This window comes from Schistocerca gregaria, chromosome 4, assembly GCF_023897955.1.
Source record: "Schistocerca gregaria isolate iqSchGreg1 chromosome 4, iqSchGreg1.2, whole genome shotgun sequence".
NCBI lineage: Eukaryota > Metazoa > Arthropoda > Insecta > Orthoptera > Acrididae > Schistocerca > Schistocerca gregaria.
In genome coordinates, this window is record NC_064923.1 from 756,497,739 (window position 1) to 756,520,079 (window position 22,341).

The 22,341-nt window shown below is 44.9% G+C and overlaps 1 protein-coding gene across 1 annotated transcript in view; it reads right to left on the reverse strand.

Moving 5' to 3' along the window:
• Positions 1 to 725: 725 nt before the first annotated feature.
• Positions 726 to 22,341, reverse strand: part of LOC126267903 (uncharacterized) — a 171,494-nt gene continuing 149,878 nt past the window's right edge. The window contains exons 5-7 of the mRNA XM_049973213.1: positions 16,652 to 16,859; positions 7,750 to 7,828; positions 726 to 804 (exon numbers count right to left, since the gene is read on the reverse strand). Of these exons, the coding sequence (XP_049829170.1) occupies positions 726 to 804; positions 7,750 to 7,828; positions 16,652 to 16,859 (366 nt within the window). The remainder of the gene's footprint in view (positions 805 to 7,749; positions 7,829 to 16,651; positions 16,860 to 22,341) is intronic.

Sequence of the window (22,341 nt, forward strand, 5' to 3'; positions counted from 1 at the left end):
TGTATCTACACACTGTAAAGCTTTCACACATGCAGAATGAATATTGTATTTTTACAGAAATAGTGTGTATTTCTTTTAGAGTGACCCTCGTAACAACAATGCAGTCGAAAACCATAATTACTAAGGCACAGAGGCACATTACTTCACGCGCGTGCCGATGGCTCTGTTGGGAATATGCGTCAGGAAGTGGTGTTTTGCTAAGACAAGCTCGCACGAAGCCACTATAAACAGTTCTCTCACTTTAAGGTAGGCATATGCCGTCTGGTAGCCACCACCTACGAGGAGAGCTCTACGACAGTCTACAAGGCGATACGATTCTACAATGTGCCACGCATACTGGCCTCCACCAACTGCAGATCTACTGCCGGCTCTGCTGTGGGCTCAGCGTCTTCCAGCACCGTGCCTACTCCCGGCCACTGCGAGGCTTCTGTCTTGCAGTGCAGCTGTTAGATAGCAGGGCTGTGCAGCCACCCTGCCACCTTTTCCTGGTCGGCCATACTGTCGCTGTCCACCTCTGCTCGCAGAGCAGGCGCCACTGCTGCGGTCTGTCTTCCGCCATGTAGTCCCATCAGAGTAAGTACTTCCCGACGTGACCTGCCCTGAGCTGTGGAGCGGCGACCAGGCAGTGCACATACGCCACCGCGCGCACCCGAGTCTGTTCCTGCTGAGCCGCTGGCATCACTGCGCGCGTCGAAGGCTACAGGCAAGTTCCTTGCACGGGTCCTTCAAACGTGGTGTCTTCCGAGCGCGTCCTGGCGGGCGTTGCCTCCACAGGGCGACGCCACGACTGCTGTAGCTGGCTCACTAATAAAAATGTTAATCCATTTATTTCCAAAGTTGCGTACAAGCAACTCGAAGATTGACTACACAAAGTGCTGTCAGAAACAACTTATTATGCAAAAGTCATCATGCACGTGACAGAGAGCTTGTGAATTTCCCTTTGGTGAGATTTGACGGATAGCAGTTTCACATGTTCAGGTCTGAGATACTGGGTTGTTCATGAACGGGAGGCAATTAAGTCCTTCATAAATCAAGTAGTGCAGTTCAAAACAAATAACTGGGAAATGCATAGGCAGCTAGTTGCTGTGAGGGAAGATTGGACCTCACCCAGCTTGATCGCTCTTTCATTAGATTCAGTTGTCGTAGGTCTGAATCCCTCTTTCCTCTGATAACCTATGAAGGATGTGTTTTCATTTTTAGATTTGATTAGATTCAGTTTTGGTTCCCTAGACGCAAAAAATAAGATGATTCTCGTGGGTGTGGAACATTTCAGAAAGTATAACATGAAACATTTGAATACAATACTTGCTACCCTGATCATTTGTCAGGAGATTGTCAGAATAGATGGATACATGACAGTAAACTGGAACTGCTAATAATTACAGAATTAGCACACTGTCAGAATGAAACATAGTTATGCGCTTTTAATAAATTCACCATCAAAAAATACTTAATCTTGACCGTCGTGACCAATTGCTGTCAATACTGAAATCTAACAGACATTTTACTTAAGTTGATCTAACAGTCCGTGATAAGATATTCATTTGTAGGATAGGAGGAGTTCCCTATCAAAAAGTCTTTCAAATTCTGTTGAAACCGCGCTTTGTCTGAAACCACAAGTTTTTAATGGTTGATGGCAATTTATTGAAAATGTGTTTTCCTGAATATTGGAGACCCTTTTTGGACTAGTCAAGTGATTTTAGGTCTTTATGTAGACTGTTCTTATTCCTAGTATTGATACTGTGTATTGAGCTATTGGTTGGAAACAGAGATACATTACTTACAACAAATTTCATTGACGAATAAATATACCGAGAGGCAGTGCTCAGAATACAAAGTTCCTTGAACAGGTTTCTGCATGATGTTCTTGAATTTTCACCACAGATGATTCTTATTACACGCTTTTGCAAGCTACAAACTTTTGCTCCGTTTGATGAGGTACCCAGAATATGATCTCGTATGAACCATGGACCTTGCTGTCGGTGGGGAGGCTTGCGTGCCTCAGCGATACAGATGGCCGTACCGTAGGTGCAACCACAACGGAGGGGTATCTGTTGAGAGGCCAGACAAACGTGTGGTTCCTGAAGAGGGGCAGCAGCCTTTTCAGTAGTTGCAGGGGCAACAGTCTGGATGATTGACGGAGCTGGCCTTGCAACATTAACCAAAACGGCGTTCCTGTGCTGGTACTGCGAACGGCTGAAAGCAAGGGGAAACTACAGCCGTAATTTTTCCCGAGGACATGCAGCTTTACTGTATGATTAAATGATGATGGCGTCCTCTTGAGTAAAATATTCCGGAGGTAATACAGTCCCCCATTCGGATCGCCGGGCGGGGACTACTCAGGAGGACGTCGTTATCAGGAAAAAGAAAACTGGCGTTCTACGGATCGGAGCGTGGAATGTCAGATCCCTTAATCGGACAGGTAGGTTAGAAAATTTAAAAAGGGAAATGGATAGGTTAAAGTTAGATATAGTGGGAATTAGTGAACTTCGGTGGCAGGAGGAACAAGACTTCTGGTCAGGTGATTACAGGGTTATAAACACAAAATCAAATAGGGGTAATGCAGGAGTAGGTTTAATAATGAATAGGAAAATAGGAATGCGGGTAAGCTACTACAAACAGCATAGTGAACGCATTATTGTGGCCAAGATAGATACGAAGGACACACCTACTACAGTAGTACAAGTTTATATGCCAACTAGCTCTGCAGATGACGAAGAAATTGAAGAAATGTACGATGAAATAAAAGAAATTATTCAAATAGTGAAGGGAGACGAAAATTTAATAGTAATGGGTGACTGAAATTCGAGTGTAGGAAAAGGGAGAGAAGGAAACATAGTAGGTGAATATGGATTGGGGCTAAGAAATGAAAGAGGAAACCGCCTAGTAGAATTTTGTACAGAGCACAACTTAGTCATAGGTAACACTAGGTTTAAGAATCATGAAAGAAGGTTGTATACGTGGAAGAACCCTGGAGATACTAAAAGGTATCAGATAGATTATATAATGGTAAGACAGAGATTTAGGAACCAGGTTTTAAGTTGTAAGACATTTCCAGGGGCAGATGTGGACTCTGACCACAATCTATTGGTTATGACCTGTAGATTAAAACTGAAGAAACTGCAAAAATGTGGGAAATTAAGGAGATGGGACCTGGATAAACTGAAAGAACCAAAGGTTGTACAGAGTTTCAGGGAGAGCATAAGGGAACAATTGACAGGAATAGGGGAAAGAAATACAGTAGAAGAAGAATGGGTAGCTCTGAGGGATGAAGTAGTGAAGGCAGCAGAGGATAAAGTAGGTAAAAAGACGAGGGCTGCTAGAAATCCTTGGGTAACAGAAGAAATATTGAATTTAATTGACGAAAGGAGAAAATATAAAAATGCAGTAAATGAAGCAGGCAAAAAGGAATACAAACGTCTCAAAAATGAGATCGACAGGAAGTGCAAAATGGCTAAACAGGGATGGCTAGAGGACAAATGTAAGGATGTAGAAGCTTATCTCACTAGGGGTAAGATAGATACTGCCTACAGGAAAATTAAAGAGACCTTTGGAGAGAAGAGAACCACGTGTATGAATATCAAGAGCTCAGATGGCAACCCAGTTCTAAGCAAAGAAGGGAAGGCAGAAAGGTGGAAGGAGTATATAGAAGGTTTATACAAGGGTGATGCACTTGAGGACAATATTATGGAAATGGAAGAGGATGTAGATGAAGACGAAATGGGTGATACGATACTGCGTGAAGAGTATGACAGAGCACTGAAAGACCTGAGTCGAAACAAGGCCCCCGGAGTAGACAACATTCCATTAGAACTACTGACGGCCTTGGGAGAGCCAGTCATGACAAAACTCTACCAGCTGGTGAGCAAGATGTATGAGACAGGCGAAATACCCTCAGACTTCAAGAAGAATATAATAATTCCAATCCAAAAGAAAGCAGGTGCTGACAGATGTGAAAACTACCGAACTATCAGTTTAATAAGTCACAGCTGCAAAATACTAACGCGAATTCTTTACAGACGAATGAAAAAACTGGTAGATGCGGACCTCGGGGAGGATCAGTTTGGATTCCGTCGAAATGTTGGAACACGTGAGGCAATACTGACCTTACGACTTATCTTAGAAGAAAGATTAAGGAAAGGCAAACCTACGTTTATAGCATTTGTAGACTTAGAGAAAGCTTTTGACAATGTTGACTGGAATATTCTCTTTCAAATTCTAAAGGTGGCAGGGGTAAAATACAGGGAGCGAAAGGCTATTTACAATTTGTACAGAAACCAGATGGCAGTCATAAGAGTCGATGGGCATGAAAGGGAAGCAGTGGTTGGGAAAGGAGTGAGACAGGGTTGTAGCCTCTCCCCGATGTTATTCAATCTGTATATTGAGCAAGCAGTAAAGGAAACAAAAGAAAAATTTGGAGTAGGTATTAAAATTCATGGAGACGAAGTAAAAACTTTGAGGTTCGCCGATGACATTGTAATTCTGTCAGAGACGGCAAAGGACTTGGAAGAGCAGTTGAACGGAATGGACAGTGTCTTGAAAGGAGGATATAAGATGAACATCAACAAAAGCAAAACGAGGATAATGGAATGTAGTCAAATTAAATCGGGTGATGGTGAGGGAATTAGATTAGGAAATGAGACACTTAAAGTAGTAAAGGAGTTCTGCTATTTAGGAAGTAAAATAACTGATGATGGTCGAAGTAGAGAGGATATAAAATGTAGACTGGCAATGGCAAGGAAAGCGTTTCTGAAGAAGAGAAATTTGTTAACATCGAATATAGATTTAAGTGTCAGGAAGTCATTTCTGAAAATATTTGTTTGGAGTGTAGCCATGTATGGAAGTGAAACATGGACGATAACTAGTTTGGACAAGAAGAGAATAGAAGCTTTCGAAATGTGGTGCTACAGAAGAATACTGAAGATAAGGTGGATAGGTCACGTAACTAATGAGGAGGTATTGATTAGGATTGGGGAGAAGAGAAGTTTGTGGCACAACTTGACTAGAAGAAGGGATCGGTTGGTAGGACATGTTTTGAGGCATCAAGGGATCACAAATTTAGCATTGGAGGGCAGTGTGGAGGGTAAAAATCGTAGAGGGAGACCGAGAGATGAGTACACTAAGCAGATTCAGAAGGATGTAGGTTGCAGTAGGTACTGGGAGATGAAGAAGCTAGCACAGGATAGAGTAGCATGGAGAGCTGCATCAAACTAGTCTCAGGACTGAAGACAACAACAACAACAACAATGACATAATAGAATTAAAGTAAGCAAATATGCAAGTTTTTTTTATAGTTATATCTCCTGAATCTGGAATCATTATCACTGAAAATATAGGCTTGCATAGGCGCTTAAGAAATTCTGCGGTATGCGCTTCCCAACTGAATTCGAGCTGTAATCCCAGTAATTTGACACTGTAAACCTCTTCGATCTACATGTCTCCTTAAGTTACACAAATGCTGGAAGGAAATCTCTTATAGGTTCTGTACTGTATTTGGTGGGTCTTCTCAAAGTTTAATGACAGTTAATTAGCTTTAAGCCTTCATTAATGTCAATGAAAATTTGATTAGCTGCTATTTCTAAATCTGTACTTTACTTGCTACTTATTGCAATGTTTGTATCATCTGCAAATAAAACAAACTTAGCATCTGACAATGTAACATATGAGAGGTCATTAATGAACACTAGAAAAAGCAAATAAAACAAACTTAGCATCTGACAATGTAACATATGAGAGGTCATTAATGAACACTAGAAAAAGCAATGGACCCAAGATGCAAATTTAAGGAATACCACATGTAAATAACTCCCAATCAGATGAAGACCGACTGCTTACTGCACAGGTATTTCGCAACGAGACCATTTGTTTCCTGTTAGTCATATAAGACTCAAGCCATTTCACAGCATTGCCAATGACGCCGTAATACTTTAATTTACTTAAGACAATGGTGTGGTTATAGATGATTTGATGGCAACTGCTAGGCTGTGGTCCTGGATGGACGAGTAATTCTTACAAATGACTAAGTTATGCTAGACGGAGGAAGCCAAAGCATTCACTAGATACCTCGAAGGGTAGAGGAACGCACTCGCATTCGAGCAGCTAGTGGAATATCTTCTGCAGCGCTATAACAAATAGAATAATATGAGACTTTTTCGGAAGCAGCGAGTGCGATGTCACAGAGGCAGAACGAGACAATAGGAAGTTTTGACGATAGAATCAGAAATATCAATGCAAACACGTATGAGCAAACAAAGAATGAGAAATTGAACAAAATTATTCTCCAAGAGGAGGAGCATAGGGCGCTCGATGATTTTCCAATGGGGCTGTCACCTGACATGTCAAGGTAGGTACAGGCAGGAACCCCGAAAGATTTGGCCGCCGCCGTCACGACAGCCACACAGCTGGGGAAGAGTTTCTCCACGGACACGACATGCACGCTCAGGACACTTCCAGGAGCAATGCTGACACCCACAATGTGGAAGGTATGGCGTGATTCGGCACCAACAACGAGATTGTTGGAACAGGACGCGTAATGGTCTGTGGAGGAATAGTCAACAATTAAACACTAACGGGAAATCCTAGTCTGAGGGGTGGCATTTCCACTAAATTTCGAAGTTGTCAAAACGTATGCAGAGGTTGAGTGTCTCTTAGTTCACGTAAGAAGCGTAAGAAGGTAGATTTGTATTGGACACAGGGGCGCATGTTTTACTGGCGAGTCGGGACCTACGGGCGAGAGGCAGTTAACCTTCCTAGTTATAAGATGCAGACTTGCTGTGGGTAGCATGTTTGTGTTTTCAGACAGGGGCGGAAGGATTCCGGGTGAATATAGATGTTGTGCCTCCTATAGGTGTAGTTTCCGGTTAGTCATCAGGCTAAAATTGATCTTTGGCGACGCACAGTGGAAGTTACAGGAACATTGTTTCAGTTAGGGGAAGCTGTCGTCAGTGAAAACAGGTACGAGGTTCACCTATCATAAAAGACAAACCAATTAAACTGCAGGAAAAATCACTAAGTTTCAATCAGTGTGATAAAGAGCTGCAAGGCTTAGGTAAATAGGTGTGGGGGTGAGCGAGAGGGTCTCATAGATAGGTGTCTTCCATTTTCTCACACTTATAGGATCTGGAGTCCACTGCCCAGACATCAGTTTTTTTACCCAGAACATTGCACTTCCCAAAAAAAGGGGTCCCCTAGCCAGATTACAAGATTTCCGAATGCTGTTAATTACAAAACATTCGCATTAGAACAAAATAATCAATACATACCGCAAAAGTCTTCTGACCACGAGATCCTTGGATCTGTTCGTGCCCTTAGCATTTCTTACATCTATATTTATTATCAAATGGAAATGTTAAGTAAGAAATAGTGAATCATTCATTTTAACAAAAATAAAATATTTCTACTTTGAATTACTGAGCACACGAAAATGCGATTTTCAAAATAAATTAAAATTTGCTACAAAAATGCGATTCTTCAAATAGAAAATAAATCTTTTTCTGGAAACGGAGCGGTATTATTGATATCTACAACTTTATTATTCAACAGGAAGTCATATCACGTGCTGTACCGGACTTTAGTTTACTCCATTGTGACCGTGTCGTTTATCGGTTGGTAGTGGGTACGGAGACTGCAGCCTACTCACTGAGCGTGGCGGAGAAGCAGAGCGCGGCGAAGCGCAGGCCGGCGGCCAGCTCGGTGGCGAGCAGCGAGGCCGTGGCTGCCGCCGCCGCCGCCCCCGGGGGCCGCCCCCGCAGCCGCAGCACGCCCACCGGCGCCGACACGCCCTCCTCCGGCAGCAGAGAGCCCAGGCCGCCCACCGAGACCACGCCCACTGCGGCAGACCACACGCCGCAGCGTCGCCCGTCAGAACGCTCCGACACCCACAACGTGCACCACACATACAAATACGTGACTGTCCAAACATCAGCGAAATCCAGAAAAGAGACTATAAATAACTTGAAAATCTCTTCAACAACGGAACAGTAACATGGGGTACCCTTACAGAACGTGCGGTGTCGTCGAGTATCGAGAGAGGCGCAAGAAGTATCGATGACGCAGAGATACTGCATAGCAAAGCGGTATGACGAGGCGTCAGTGAGAGGATGGGAAGAAGCCATACCTCCTGCAGTTACTGGGCGCCACCGCCACGTCGCCAGAGTCTAGGAGGGCAGACTTGTTCAAGGTCGGATCCTACCCACTTCCAGCAGGTTCCAGTCGGAGTAACGTCGTCGTGTTGCCTACTCTCCATGACACAGTCCTGTCAGGGAGTGAAGATACTTCTATCTCCTGCGAATGGTGCCTACGTGCCAACAATATCGGAACTGCATCAACAAGTGTCTACGAACTTGTGTTTTCTAGTGACTGTAGTGAAGCCACGGCATGGCCATTCTGAACTTGTATCAGTTGGCCACTCACTTATCGTCGCTCATTTAGTATGTTCTGGATTTCAAGTCCGAGTGTGCAGTTCCGTAGCCTGGCGAGCAAAGACAAGTTTTGTTCCAATTAATAAAATATTACTTCTTCAGAGTGTTCTAAGTAACTGTATTATTATTAGCAACCACACTGTCCAAGAACTCGGACACTACACTGTGAGCCCTGGCCTTCTCCCGCCTATTCACTGGCGAGCTCACGACAACGTGTGTGCTAGTGACCACTTTCCACTCTTCCTGTCCCTCACTCATCCGGACACTTGTACAGATGGGCTCTTACCAAGGCTGAGTGGAACGCTTTCACCTCCGCTACTACGATCGTATCTCCATTGCATGGCAGCATCGATGAGGTGATCCACACCAAAACTACTACCAGTGCTGCCGCAGCTGAATCGCCAATCCCTTCTCCCTCAGGTTTTCCCTGGCAAAAGTCAGTGCCTTGGTGGTCGCCAGAAATCGCTGCAGCCATTGGAGACCGTAGGCGCGCCCTCCAATATCATAAGCCCGAACCGTCATTGCTTAAAAAGGCTCCGTACCCACGTCTGCCTACTCACAAAACGATGGAAGCAGCGGTGCTGGTAACGATACGCCTCCACCACTGCAACACGAACCACTCTTTCCCAAATTTGAACCATGCACCGACCCAGACTGCAGCCATTCTCAAATGATTGAACATCTGTCAGCGGATTGCCACCGCCACGTCCTTATCGTCTTCGAGTGCATCTGGAGCGATGGCGGATTCCCGTGAGGGAAAGTGTCTGCGTTCCAGTGGAAAATCCTGGTGAAAACCCTCTAGATGTGGGTAGCTATCGTCCTATCAGCCTCACCAACGTTCTATGCAAGCTGCCCAAATGTATGGTGAGCTGGTAGCTGTGTAGGTTCTTTGAGTCTCAAGGCCTTCTGGCTCCATCCCAGGGCGATTTTCGACAAGAGCGCTCCACCGCCGATAACTTGGTCCACCTGGAGTCTGCCATTCGATCGATCTTTTCTCGGCAGCAACACCTTATTCCCGTCTTTTTTGACCTGATGAAGGCCTGTGATACCATTTGGCGACACAACATCGTCGCTACTCTGCATGCGTGGGGTCTCTGGGCCTGCTCCCAATTTTTGTACAGAACTTCTCGTCGCTCCGCACTTTCAGAGTTCGTGTCTGCGCTTTCCACAGTTCGTCTCATCTCCAAGGGAATGGGGTCCTGGGAAGCTCTGTCCTGAGCACAACACTCCTTTCAATTGCTGTCAATGGTCTCGCACTAGCACTAGAGTCCTCACATCTCCCCTCCTATATGCTGACGATTTTTGTATTTCCTTCTGCTCCTCTTCTATTGATGTGGCTGAATGGCGACTCCAGGGAGCCATATGAGAGGTGCAGCCATAGCCCCTCGCTCACGGCTTTCAGTTTATGATCACCAAGACTTGTGTCATGCGCTTCTGTCCTCATTGTACTGTCCACCCCTGTCTGGAACTGTAGTTCCATGACCAACTACTTGAAATAGTGGATACTTACTACGTTTTGGGACTGGTCTTCGATACATGCTCAACTTGACTTCCCCATCCTCATCAGCTTAAAGAGAAGTACTGGGGGCATCTTAAAATTATTTGGTGCCTGAGCAACACCGACTGGGGTGCTGATCGCCCTATACTGCTGCAGCTGTGCAAAGCCCTCGTGCAGTCTGGCCTACGGAAACATGGCGTAAGGTTCAGCATCGCCCACTGCATTGTGGCTGCTGGATGCTATTCACGACTGTGGAGTTCGATTTGCAATCGGAAGTTTCCAAATGAACAGTCTCCACGTGGAGGCTGGTGTTCCTCCATTGCAGCTCAGGCTGTAATTGGTGCTTGCGAGTTATTCCGTCCACATTCGTAGTTCGCCTCTCCATCCAAATTACAGCCTCCTTTTCCCTAATATGATGATACATCTCCCACAATGATGGCCCAGAACAGGGATTACAATTGCAGTCTGTGTCCGGTTGCTTCTTACTGAACTCGATACTTTCGGTGTACCATCTTTCCTGCACATCCACTTATTTACACCTCCATGGTCCATGCTTCGGTCACAGTTTCGTCTGGACGTATAACAAGGCCCAAAAGGCTCAGTTACACCTGAGGCCCTCTGGCAGCGATCTTTCTCTATTCTCAGCGAGTTTCAGAGCTCGGGCGGCCGGTGTGGCCGTGCGGTTCTAGGCGCTTCAGTCGGGAACAGCGTGACTGCTACGGTCGCAGGTTCGAATCCTGCCTCGGGCATGGATGTGTGTGATGTCATTAGATTAGTTATGTTGACGTAGTTCTAAGTTCTAGAGGACTGATGACCCCAGATGTTAAGTCTCATAGTGCTCAGAGCCATTTGAACCATTTTTTTCAGGGCTCGTAAACAGTTTACACCGATGGACCAATGGTCGACAGTCTCGTTGCCTTCGCTTACGCTCACGTTGTACATACTGAATAGCGCTCCTTGCTGTATGGCTGCAGTGTTTTCACTGCAGAGGTGGTAGCCATATGTCGCGGCTCTGGAGCATAACCGCTCCTGCACATGTAAGTCCTTCATATGCAGTGACTCCTGAAGCAGCCTAAAAGCTCTCGACCAGTGCTTCCCTCGCCATTCTTTGGTAATGACTATCCAATCTCCTTATGCCCTCATAAACAGTGGACATTCAGTGACCTTCATTTGGACCCAGGACATGTCAGGGTACCAGGCAATCAACTTGCTAATAGCCTGACCAAACAAGCTACCAGTATACCAGCTCTGGAGGTCGGACCACCGGAGCCTGATCTCCGATCGTTCTTACAGGGCAAACTTTTTGGGGCTGGGATGCTGATTGGCGCATCCTCAGTACACAAGACAAATTACGTGTTGTCAAGGAGACAACGGAATGTGTGGTGGTCATCCATGCAAGGCACTCGCACCCATCGTCTATGGTTTGCCATCAAACACAGTTGTGCTCCGAAAATAGCTTTTCGAGAGTCTTTCTCTTTTTCCAGACCATATACGACACCGTTCTTTCTCGTCTCATATCCAGATGAATATGTCACAGCAATTATTCTACAAATCGAAGCAAGATTCATTCGTGTACATCAAATCCTTTCATTTATTCGCGAACCAATTTCGATGCTTCAAACTCGCGTTCATTTCTGCACTGTAGTTTGTCGAACACCTTGTGCCTACAACTGCTCTTCTTGTTTCATTGTCAGTTTGTCGCGAAAATGCCATTCCTGAGACACTTCTAACCTCTGCAGTTAGCGGTCTTGGCGGACATCGTTAGTTATAGGTGTACACGTAAAGTGTCGCTTCCGTTGTGGATTGATTACTCTTGATCGATATTCCACTGGTCTCGTTGGAAAGTTTCTTGTGTATGGGAAAATTCACGATACTTTGTCACTGCTTCAGAGAGGCGATTGGTTCTGTCCAATAAAACGAAGCCCAAACTCCGTCTGCACGGCATTTCAGTGTGAACTACAATAAAAGACTGCACGGTACTCACAGGTTAAGGGTAAACAAGGCTGGGGTTTTGAGTCTGAAGCACTGCTTGCATTATGCTTTAATAATCTGTACATTCTTTAAGAGGAACTATTTCTTTTATAAGAGAACAAAATTATAGAACTAACGTTTTTAATATGTATCTACGTGATTATTTCTCATTATTGCTTCTAAAATAAATTATCCTCCTGAAACAGAAAAAAATTGGTTATGATATATTAATTAAACTCTGAAGGTCATTCTGTAAACCCTCCGCCCACAGAACTTGGCAAGTCCATTGGTACCGACCGACCACCGCGTCATCCTTCCCCAAAGGCGTCGTTGGAAGCTGTATGAGGGGCTTGGGGCCACCACACTCCTTATCGTTCTCAGTTTTCGTAGCCAGGAGCCGCTACTACTCGGTCAACCAGCTCCTCAGTTGGAAGCTGTATGAGGGGCTTGGGGCCACCACACTCCTTATCGTTCTCACTTTTCGTAACCAGGAGCCGCTACTACTCGGTCAACCAGCTCCTCAGTCGGAATCCCGACTCTGAGTGCCGCCCCATACCAGTCCTCCCATCAAGGAAAAATCGCTGGCAGTACTGAGAGTCGAACCCGGATCCTCAAGACTCTAGTCACCTGCGCTGATCTGCTCAACAAAGGAGGCAGACGTAAACGTGATCACTATCTGGAAATCAAATGTTATTGTAGAAAAACTTGGATAACAGTGACTGCTTCGAGAGGAACGGCATGATAGGGAGGGAAGTTCTTGCAGACGTAGTTCTTTCTGGTGGAAATACAGATTCCATGGTTTCTAAGCTTAGCGATTTGGCTATGAAAGTATCTACACATGCTTCTGTTAAAATTTCCGGGTTGTGTGTATCCCTGTCCATCCTGAAACGTTCCATATTACTGAAAGAATTTTTCGGAATATCGCGGATGGAACGACTGAGAAAATGTTATGCAGAGAAAGAGTATGAATAGTAACAGTAAGTCCCACAGGACCTTCAGAAGCAAGTTTATAGGTACATTTGTTCACATAACTCCACGAGGATTGCTGCCGTGGACCTTGACCTAATACTTGGCTTAACAATAAAACGTTGCCCCAAAGTATCATTAATCAATCCATGCTCTGCGTTAACACAGTGACTAGAATTATCCCTTGCATGAAATCTTAACCTGTAATTAGGAATTTCTCTCTCCACATTGATGATGCAAGTGTTAGTAGCTGCTTTCGAATTCTCCCCGCAATGTGAGTTCAAAAGGAGAAAACCTTTCTTGTTTATGCTATGCCCTGCAAGTATTTAACCGCAGTGTTTAAACTTGTAAGGTAGAGAGATTAACCAAGCTCTTAAAGAGTCTGTGCGTTGGAGAAGTGATGAGTGCTTTAGTACACTGGAAAACATGAGGGTCACTTTTCTAGCGGATACACACATTTTTAAGTGAAATGGTTAACTGTTTTCCAGTCTCCCCCGCAGAAAACAACGTAGAAATGGTTAAAATACCGAGAGACAGTTGACGATATACCTCTCTTAGGGTTACACGATTTTAGCGAGAGCATGGGTATCAGACCACGTATTTAGAAATTAAATGATCGCTAAATAGTCGGTGGGCTACTGGTTACCTGTCATGAGGGGAGCCTGCTAATGACAGCAAAAACCACGAGGAAAGGGAAGAATAGTTCGTTTTTTGTAGCTTTGTAGTTTCATTTTATAGTCTTTAGTTGACAGGAACGCGAACTTTCTTCAGATTTGAAAACTGAGAAGTGCAATTAGAACACCATAAATAACCAATGGAAAATTAGAAGAGCTAAAAAATGTCACACACACGTGTATGAATCATATATCACGTTATACTGCTGACAAAAACACGAAACACTTCTACAAACCCATCTTTAATAAAACTAATAGTCAACATTTGGTTTGCCATTAGGTTTTTTTCTGTAATCGATTCCAAAACATGCTCCTGTAAGATATGCTTTAGTGTTAGAACTCAGATTTCTTCTCTTATCTTCAGTTCACAACAGCTCAACTCCAGAACTGCATTGCCATAGCAGAAAAAAGTGAAAATGAAAAAATATTGATTTCATTGATACCAGAGAAATATTATCCATTGAAGAGTGTCACTCAGATGCTGAAACAGCTTTCAAGAGGACCTTAGCGTCACTCTGTAATGATTTCAGAGCCTGTTTTTACCAAGTGAGGTCATGGTCAAGTAAAAGGCACTTGTAAAGCAAAGATAGAAGGTTGAAACTGTGAGACTAGTCATGCAGTGCCCTGCATTTTCTCAGTGATAGGGTCAAAAAACTATCACGGGAGACTGAACAGCAGTGAAGTGTATGTAGATACGTTAAAAGTAACGCTGATTCCCCCAGAATAAACTTGTACTCTGCAGTACAGAGTGCACTGTTAAGAAACTTCCTGGTGGATTAAAGCTGTGTTCTCTTTCTGACTGAGCTATCCAGACACGACTCGTAACCTGCCTTCACAGCTTTGCCACAACAGAAGTTGTCCCCAATACTTCGCTGGATGTGGACTCCTGGAAGAAAATTTCAAAAGGTGCACACACCATTGCAAGATGGAAGATTAATTCTGGAAGCAGTTCCTTAGTCCAGGGTCTCTATCCACGTAGGTGGATGTGGGCACAGGAGGGGACGAGGGTGCCAACAGCTGATGTGCAAGCAATCTTGCACCAGTTTTGTAGTTGGTTGGTTGGTTTAAAGATTAAAGGGACCAAACTGCAATGGTCGTCCGTCCCTTGTTTCATAAACACACAGAGCACATTGAAACCATCCACCAGTCATTCTAAACACTAAAAGAAAAATTCTGGGGGAAGAAAAGCCCCATGGTCAATAGTAAGGCAACACGGAAAACGGAGCACAGCAGCAAACACAACATAGAGAAGAAAGGCAGAAAGAATTAAAACTGTACAGCAGAGGATCGTGGCTGGCTGATCACGAAAATAAAAGGATGAGCCAGCCACTCTGCAACACGTTAAAACCTCCAGCCTAAAAGATTAGGGTGAGGTCGAATTACAGCACAAAACTAAGTGAAATATACAGCACAAAAGAGGGTGACGCAATAAAATTAGATGGACCTATAAGAGCTGCTTGCGGGAATAAAACTTAAAACCCGATGTGCCATAGAGACATTGTCATTTAAAAGATATGATAAATCACCCTGAAGATTAAAAGTTCGCCTGAGGGCGGTTAAAAGAGGACATTGCAACAACATATGGGCCACCGTCATGGTTGCACCACAGCGACAATGAGGGGGTCCTCTCGACGCATCAGTTGACCATGCATCAGCCAAGAGTGACCAATGCGGAGCCTACAGAGAATAACAGAAACCCTGCGAGAGGCTTGCGTGGAGGAACCCCAGACAGTCGTAGACTCCTTCACTCGCCGCAGCTTGTTGGGTGCAGAGTGCGCCATTTGTCTCCCCACATCCCAAAGACCCGACGGCGCAACACCGACCGGAGATCAGTTGCCAGGAGGCCGATCTCCAACGTCAGTTGAAGCGGGTAGCTTCTTTGGCTAACTTGCCGGCGAGTTCGTTTCCCGCTATCCCAACGTGTCCCGGGGTCCATATGAACACCACCGAACGTCCACGCTGTTCAAGAGCGTGAACGGACTCCTGGATGGCAACAACAGTGGGATGGCGTGGGTAGCACTGGTCAAGAGCCTGTAGACTACTGAGAGGGTTACTGCAAATGACGAAGGACTCTCCAGTACTGGTACGAATACGCTCAAGGGCACGAAAAATGGCTGTCAGTTCTGCGGTGTAAACACTGCAGCCTTCCGACGAGGAGCGCTGGTCGACATAGTCCGCATGAGCATAAGCTACCCCACACGGCCATCAACCATCGAGCCATCGGTATAGATAAGAGTCACGGGATGCGTCTAGGAGAGCAAGAACCTGGCGGCACAAGACTGCAGGAGGATCTGAATCTTTTTGCCATCGTGAGAGGTCCAGCCGAGGCTGCGGCCGACGAATACACCAAGGTGGTGTATGTGGGTTGACCTGAAAAGGAGGCAAAGACACGAGTTCACTAAGGAGTGACCAAACACGGATCCCAATTGTATGGCCTGATCGCGGCGGCCGGTGTGGGATATGGACTGCCGCATCAGCGAAAAGGAGAAGGTGGTTAGGGTGACGGGGAGAACAACGGACGTGGGCAGCATAGTTGGCTAAGAGTTGTTAAGGCCAGACGCGAAGCGGAGAAACCCCAGCCTCAGCAATTAGGCTATTAACACGACTGTTTCGGAATGCTCCTGTCGCCTGTCGAACCCCACAGTGCTGAATGGGGTCCAGCAGTTGCAACGCTGAGGGCGACGGTGAGCCATACGCCACACTCCCATACTCCAGTCGGGACAGCACGAGGGCTTTGTAGAGCTGCAGCAGCGTATTACGATCTGCACCCAGTTGTGTTGCTTGTAGTATATTCAGTTTTACTGCACTGGCTGAGCACAGACTAGTAGGGGTGGTTGCTGCGCTCATGTGCACAGAATGTGTGCAGTTTGGCCAGCTGGACTACACTACCTACAGCTGACCCCAGGAATCACGAGGGGCGTCCTTTCCCAATGGGGCAACGTTGCAACAGCGTGCCCTAGGCCGTGGCTGAGCCGTTTCCGTGCATTATCCTCTCTGCCACACACTATCCTATCTTTCGTGCCAGTGCCACACAGTATTCAGGTGAGTTCCTCTGGAGTTTGCGAGGTAGGAGAGCGGCGGTCGTGGCTCAGGCCCAGCGCACAGCTCGGCCCCACACTCACCGAGCACGAGCTCGATCGTGAGCGCGGGCAGGCGGCGCGAGACGGCGGTCCAGGCGTCGGTGGAGACGAGGCAGGGGTCGGGCGGGTCGTCGCGCCGCGCCACCAGCACCAGCAGCACCAGGGAGCCGGGCAGCGCGCCCAGCAGGTGGTCGCACAGCTGGCACGGCGACAGCGACAGCCTGCGCAGCGACCGCAGCGGGTGCAGCGCCTGCCGCACACGCCCGTCTTGTCCCACCCGCTCTCCGCAAGCTACAGGTCATCACTATAAGCACATATGACAACACGCTCGACAGCACACGCTAATTATCAATTTAATCACACTCTGGTGACAAAGTCATGGGATACCTCCTAATATCATGTCGAACCTCCTTTGTCCGGATGAGTGCAGCAACTCGGCGTGGCATGGACTACTCGCTGGAAGTCCTGTAGAGAAATATTGAGCCATGCTACATCTATAGCTGTTCATAAGCGTCAAAGCCTTATCAGTGTAGGATTTTGTGCACAAACTGACCTCTCGATTCTGTCCCATAAAATGTTCCGTGATATTCATTATGGGCGACATCGGGGGTCAAATCATTCGCTGGAATTCTCCAGTATGGTCAAACCAATCGTGAACAGTTGTGACCCCATGACACGGCGCATTATCATCCATATAGGTTTCATCATTGTTTGGGAACATGAAGTCCATGAATGGCTGCAAATGGTTTCCAAGCACCCAAGATTATCAGAGGACCCAGTCATTTCGACGTAAACACAGCCCGCAGCATTGTGGAGCTACCAACAGCTTGCACAGTGCCCCATTCAGAACTTGAGTCCATGGCTTCGTGGGGTCGGTGCCACACTCGACTCTACCATCAGTTCCTACCAACTGAAACCGGAATTTGCCTGTCCAAGCCACGGTTTATGGCCTAGGGCCCAACCGATAGGATCAGGAGCCCTGGAGAGGTACTGCAGATGATGTCGTGCTATTAGGAAAGGCACTCGTGTCGGTCGTCTGCTGCCATACCGCATTAACAGCACATTTCGCCGCATGTTCGTCGTACGTGCCACATTGACAGTTGCTGACACTTCAGTCAGTGCTGCTTATCTGTTAGTACTGTCAACTGTACGCAAACGCCGCTGCTGTCTGTAGTGAGACGTAATACCTGAAACCTGGTATTCTCGGCACACTCTTGACATTGTGGATCTGGGAATACTCAAATCCCTAACAATATACCAAAAGGAATGTCCCATGTGTCTAGCTCAAACTAACATTCCGTGTTCAAAGTCTGTTAATTTCTGTCGTTCGGCCACAATCACGTCGAAAACATTTTCCCGTGAATCACCTGAGTATAAGTAACAGCTCCACCAATACACTTTTTACACCTTGTGTAAGCGGTACTACCGGCAATTGTACATCGTTATCCCATGACGTTTGTCACCTTAGTGTAGAGGCACATCCCTTGTAGTCTTTACCACCGTCTCTCCCCTTCTTTTGGCAATTATCTCGCAAAATGCAGACTGCAATAGGGTCAGAAAATATCCCACCTATCTCAACAGCATCCCAGGAGTGTCCAGTGTTGTAAAGCCCTGGGTTTCCCTGTGCGAATGCAGAAGACCTGCCATCAGACACACTGGGGCATTATGTGCAGCTATAGTAGCCCATCTGTCTTCCCTACTGGTTGCCTCCTAGGTCCCCTTGTCTCATCAAAGCCTACAGGTACAACAAGTGGCTTAATCCGTGTCAGACAATACCACACTTTCTTGTCCAAGAGATTAGTCAGGAATATCTATTTAGCTAAGTGAGATGCATATCATTTCATGGAAATTAATATAACTGGCTTTTAATTCACTTTCTTTTTTTAATTCTCCGTTTTTTCGTGGTGGATACCGTATAATTCTTATGTAGAAAGTTCATCGAAATATCTCTGAAAATAAAAGTGTTAGGCAAATATTACTTTAGGAACATAATGAATTATATTACGCTGCACCTAGAGAACTGGAGACAATTGTTTCATTTCGTTCAGCTCCTGTGACAGAATGGGAAATACATAATATTAGTAATGACACGTTCCATCTGCGATGGGATGGCCTCTGACAATTAAAGAGCTGATATCTACTGTAGAACAATAGGTGAGTCTACTGGCTCGTTGTTTGCAACTTAATCAGTTAGTGGCTGAAAGTAATTTATTTAAAAAAAAAGCACACAGAATTACAGAACGTGACATTAAGTTTCATATTGGCTCTGTTTAGCAACATTTTTAGTTAATAGTTTGGAGCTATGAGAATTTCCCATATTACACGCTACTAAAGTCGTCCACTCACACATCTCTTAGTCAAAGTACAATACAAGATAAGTGTGGACAAAGTATGTAGCTATAGCCACAAAAGAAAAAACGCAATCAAGAAGCCAATAACGCATGTAAGAATTACAGTATTGGCTTTTCACATTGCAAGTGTTTTGTCTTTCCCCTGTCAGACAGCCGGCTGACCAATAGTGGGGACCTTGCGCTGAAATATCTTTTTGTTACGAGGATAAATAAACTATCAGTAAACATATTGGGTTACATTTATTGATATGTTCTGGAGGGCTAGACAATAGATAGTGTGCTGTTGCGTAATACTTCACACATGTATGTTGGTACATGTCAGTCAGTCCATTGTTGGACTGCCACATCTATTTCATTTATAATTAATTACATTCATCACAATCTGAGTTCTATTCCTGACAATTAATAAATATTTAATGCTGCAAATAAGTAATCTCGGTTATTGCAAGGATTAAGCCTTCTCTTTACTGGTGGGGCCGGCCGCTGTGGCCGAGCGGTTCTAGGCGCTTCAGTCTGGAACCGCGCGACCGCTACGATCGCAGGTTCGAATCCTGCCTCGGGCATGGATGTGTGTGATGTCCTTAGGTTAGTTAGGTTTAGGTAGTTCTATGTTCTAGGGGACTGATGACCTCCTCAGATGTTAAGTCCCATAATGCTCAGAGCCATTTGAACCATTTTTACTGGTGGGAGCTCAGCATTTAAGATTTCTGTAGTTAATCTGGAACAATGATGAGCCAGGCGAGGAAGAGAGTTGCAGTTCAAGCCCTCCCGTGAGTTTCGGCTCACCTTCCACGAGCTGAAAGAGAGTGGATGGGGACAAGAGCCCACTCACTGCAGGTACAACGAACTGTTTACGTTGTGTGTCAGACAATCGCCTTCCACAAATTTTTCTCATAATGCATTCTGCACAATATGGGATGGAAGCTGTGCCATCCAGCTAAAACACATTTAAAAAGAACTTTGTTTTAGCCTGAGGGTCACCTTCCTAGAATGCAGTGGAGTGAGAAGTAAGTCGCAAAAACAGATCTCTGTGTCCTGTGAGGAGCGATGAAGTCACATTTGGGTTCAGAAATTCTTTTCTGCCTTTGTAAAAGAGTGGGGTGAACAACCTCCTACCTAAAATGTTGTAAGAGGACCAGAGGAAAGGCAGTCAGGGCGTCTTTTTTTCCGAGAAATTCAGACGTGAAGGCAAGCAGATTGGCTGAAGTGAAAAATTTAACTGAAGAGTAGGACTGTTTCAGGACTACGCTAGTGTGCGTTAAACGATTGGTTTACATCGTACAACTTGGACCAGGTGGGAAGTCAGCTACTATGTTAACGACAAAATCATTGGCCCGAATTTTTAAGGGCTTTTATTGGTGTATGGGAATCGGACGGGCTTACAAGAGAGGGGAGAGGAGTCGGATTCAGTGGGAAACAATTTATTTGGGATCTCTGAGTAGAAGACTGGAGAGAAGCACCGGGTCCTCAGAGGTTGAGAAGAACGCTTTGCCCGCAAATGCAAAGAAGGTACGTTGCCACAATCAGCAGCTGATGTGCTGCAGAGAGCAGCATAACACGACTCTATTTATTTACATGTCGAGTTCCATAGGATCAAACTCAGGAGCAAATCTCCAAAGTCATGGAACGTGTCAGTACATGAAACTGCAACAGAAAAGTAATAACAGACAAAAATAAAATGTTAATGAGCCAATAAAGTCAATCCATGAATAAACGCAATTAACAATACAACAAGAATCAGCTTAATTTTTCAAGGAACTCCTCAACAGAACAGAAATAGTGACCCATGACGAAACTCTTCAGTTTACTGGATTACTGCTAAGATTTTCGAATTCGAGCTCATTCGAGCTCATTCAAAATGGATGCAGCAGCATAGTGCACACCTTTCTGCACAAGAGTTTAGGAAGTCCGACCCAAAGGCAGGTTTGATTTCTGCCGAGTATTAACTGAGTGAACGCTGCTTATTGTTTGGAATAAGCTAATATGGTTAACAGAAAATGACATTAAGGAATATATATATTAAGAGGCCAATATCAAAATACTGAGACTCGTGAACAGGGGTCGAAAAGAGGTTCGTCAACTTACACCACTTATTGCCCGAACCGCCAGTTTCTGAGCCAAAAATATCCTTTTAGAATGGTAAGAGTTACCCCGAAATATAATACCATACGACATAGGCGAATGAAAATAAGTAAAGTAGACTAATTTGCGTGTCGAACGATCACTTACTTCAGATACCGCTCGAATCGTAAACATGGCAGCATGAAGTCTTTCAACAAGATCCTGAACGTGGGCTTTCCACGACAGTTTACTATCTATCTGAACACCTAGAAATTTCAACTGTTCAGGTTCACTAATAATATGTCCAGTCTGTGGGACTCAAATGTCAGGTTTTGTTGAATTGTGTGTTAAAAACTGTAAAAACTGTAAAAACTGAGTCTGACTGTGATTTAGCGTTAGTTTATTTTGTACAAGCCATGAACTTAGGTCATGAACTGCACTATTTGCAACCGAGCCAATGTTCCACACAACATTCTTTACTACCAAGCTACTGTCATCAGAAAACGGAAATATTTTAGAGTTAGGGCATACCATTTACATATATAAGGAAAAGGTGTGGCCCCAACATTGATCCATGGGGCACCCCCTACTTGACCGTACTCCACTCAGACACCACATCACAGCCATTCTCAACGTTGTGACTAAGTCCTTTTGCCGTCTGATGTTAAAGTAAGAGGTGAACCAATTGTGAGCTACTCCCCGTATTCCATAACGGTCCAAATTCTGGACTAATATCTTGTGATCAACACAATCAAACGCCATAGTTAAATCAAGAAATATGCCTAGCGTTCGAAAATTTTGGTTAAACCCATCCAGTACCTCACATACAAAGGAGAATATAGCATTTTTAGTTGTTATACGACTTATAAAGCCGAACTGTACGTTTGATAGCACATTTGATAGCAAGTCGCCCAATATAAAACGATCACTTATCCTTACATACACAAACTTCTCGATAACTTTACCAAACACTGTTGGCATAAAAATAGGTCTAAAATCGTCTGCAGCATCCCTTCTCCCTTTTTATAAAGCGGGTTTACTACTGAGTACTTTAATCGATCAGGAAACTGACCATTTCTAAAGGAAAAATTAGAAATATGGCTAAATACAGGGCTAACATGTGCAGCACAGTGATTTAATATTCTGCACTCCATCATAATCTTGAGAGTCCTTAGTCTTAAGCGATTTAATTATTGACTCAATCTCCCCCTTGTCAGTATCACAGAGGAGTATTTCAGACATCAGCCTCAGAAAGGCATTTACCAAGAAAGTTATATGATTTCCTGTAGAAACTAAACTTTTACTTAATTCACCAGCAAC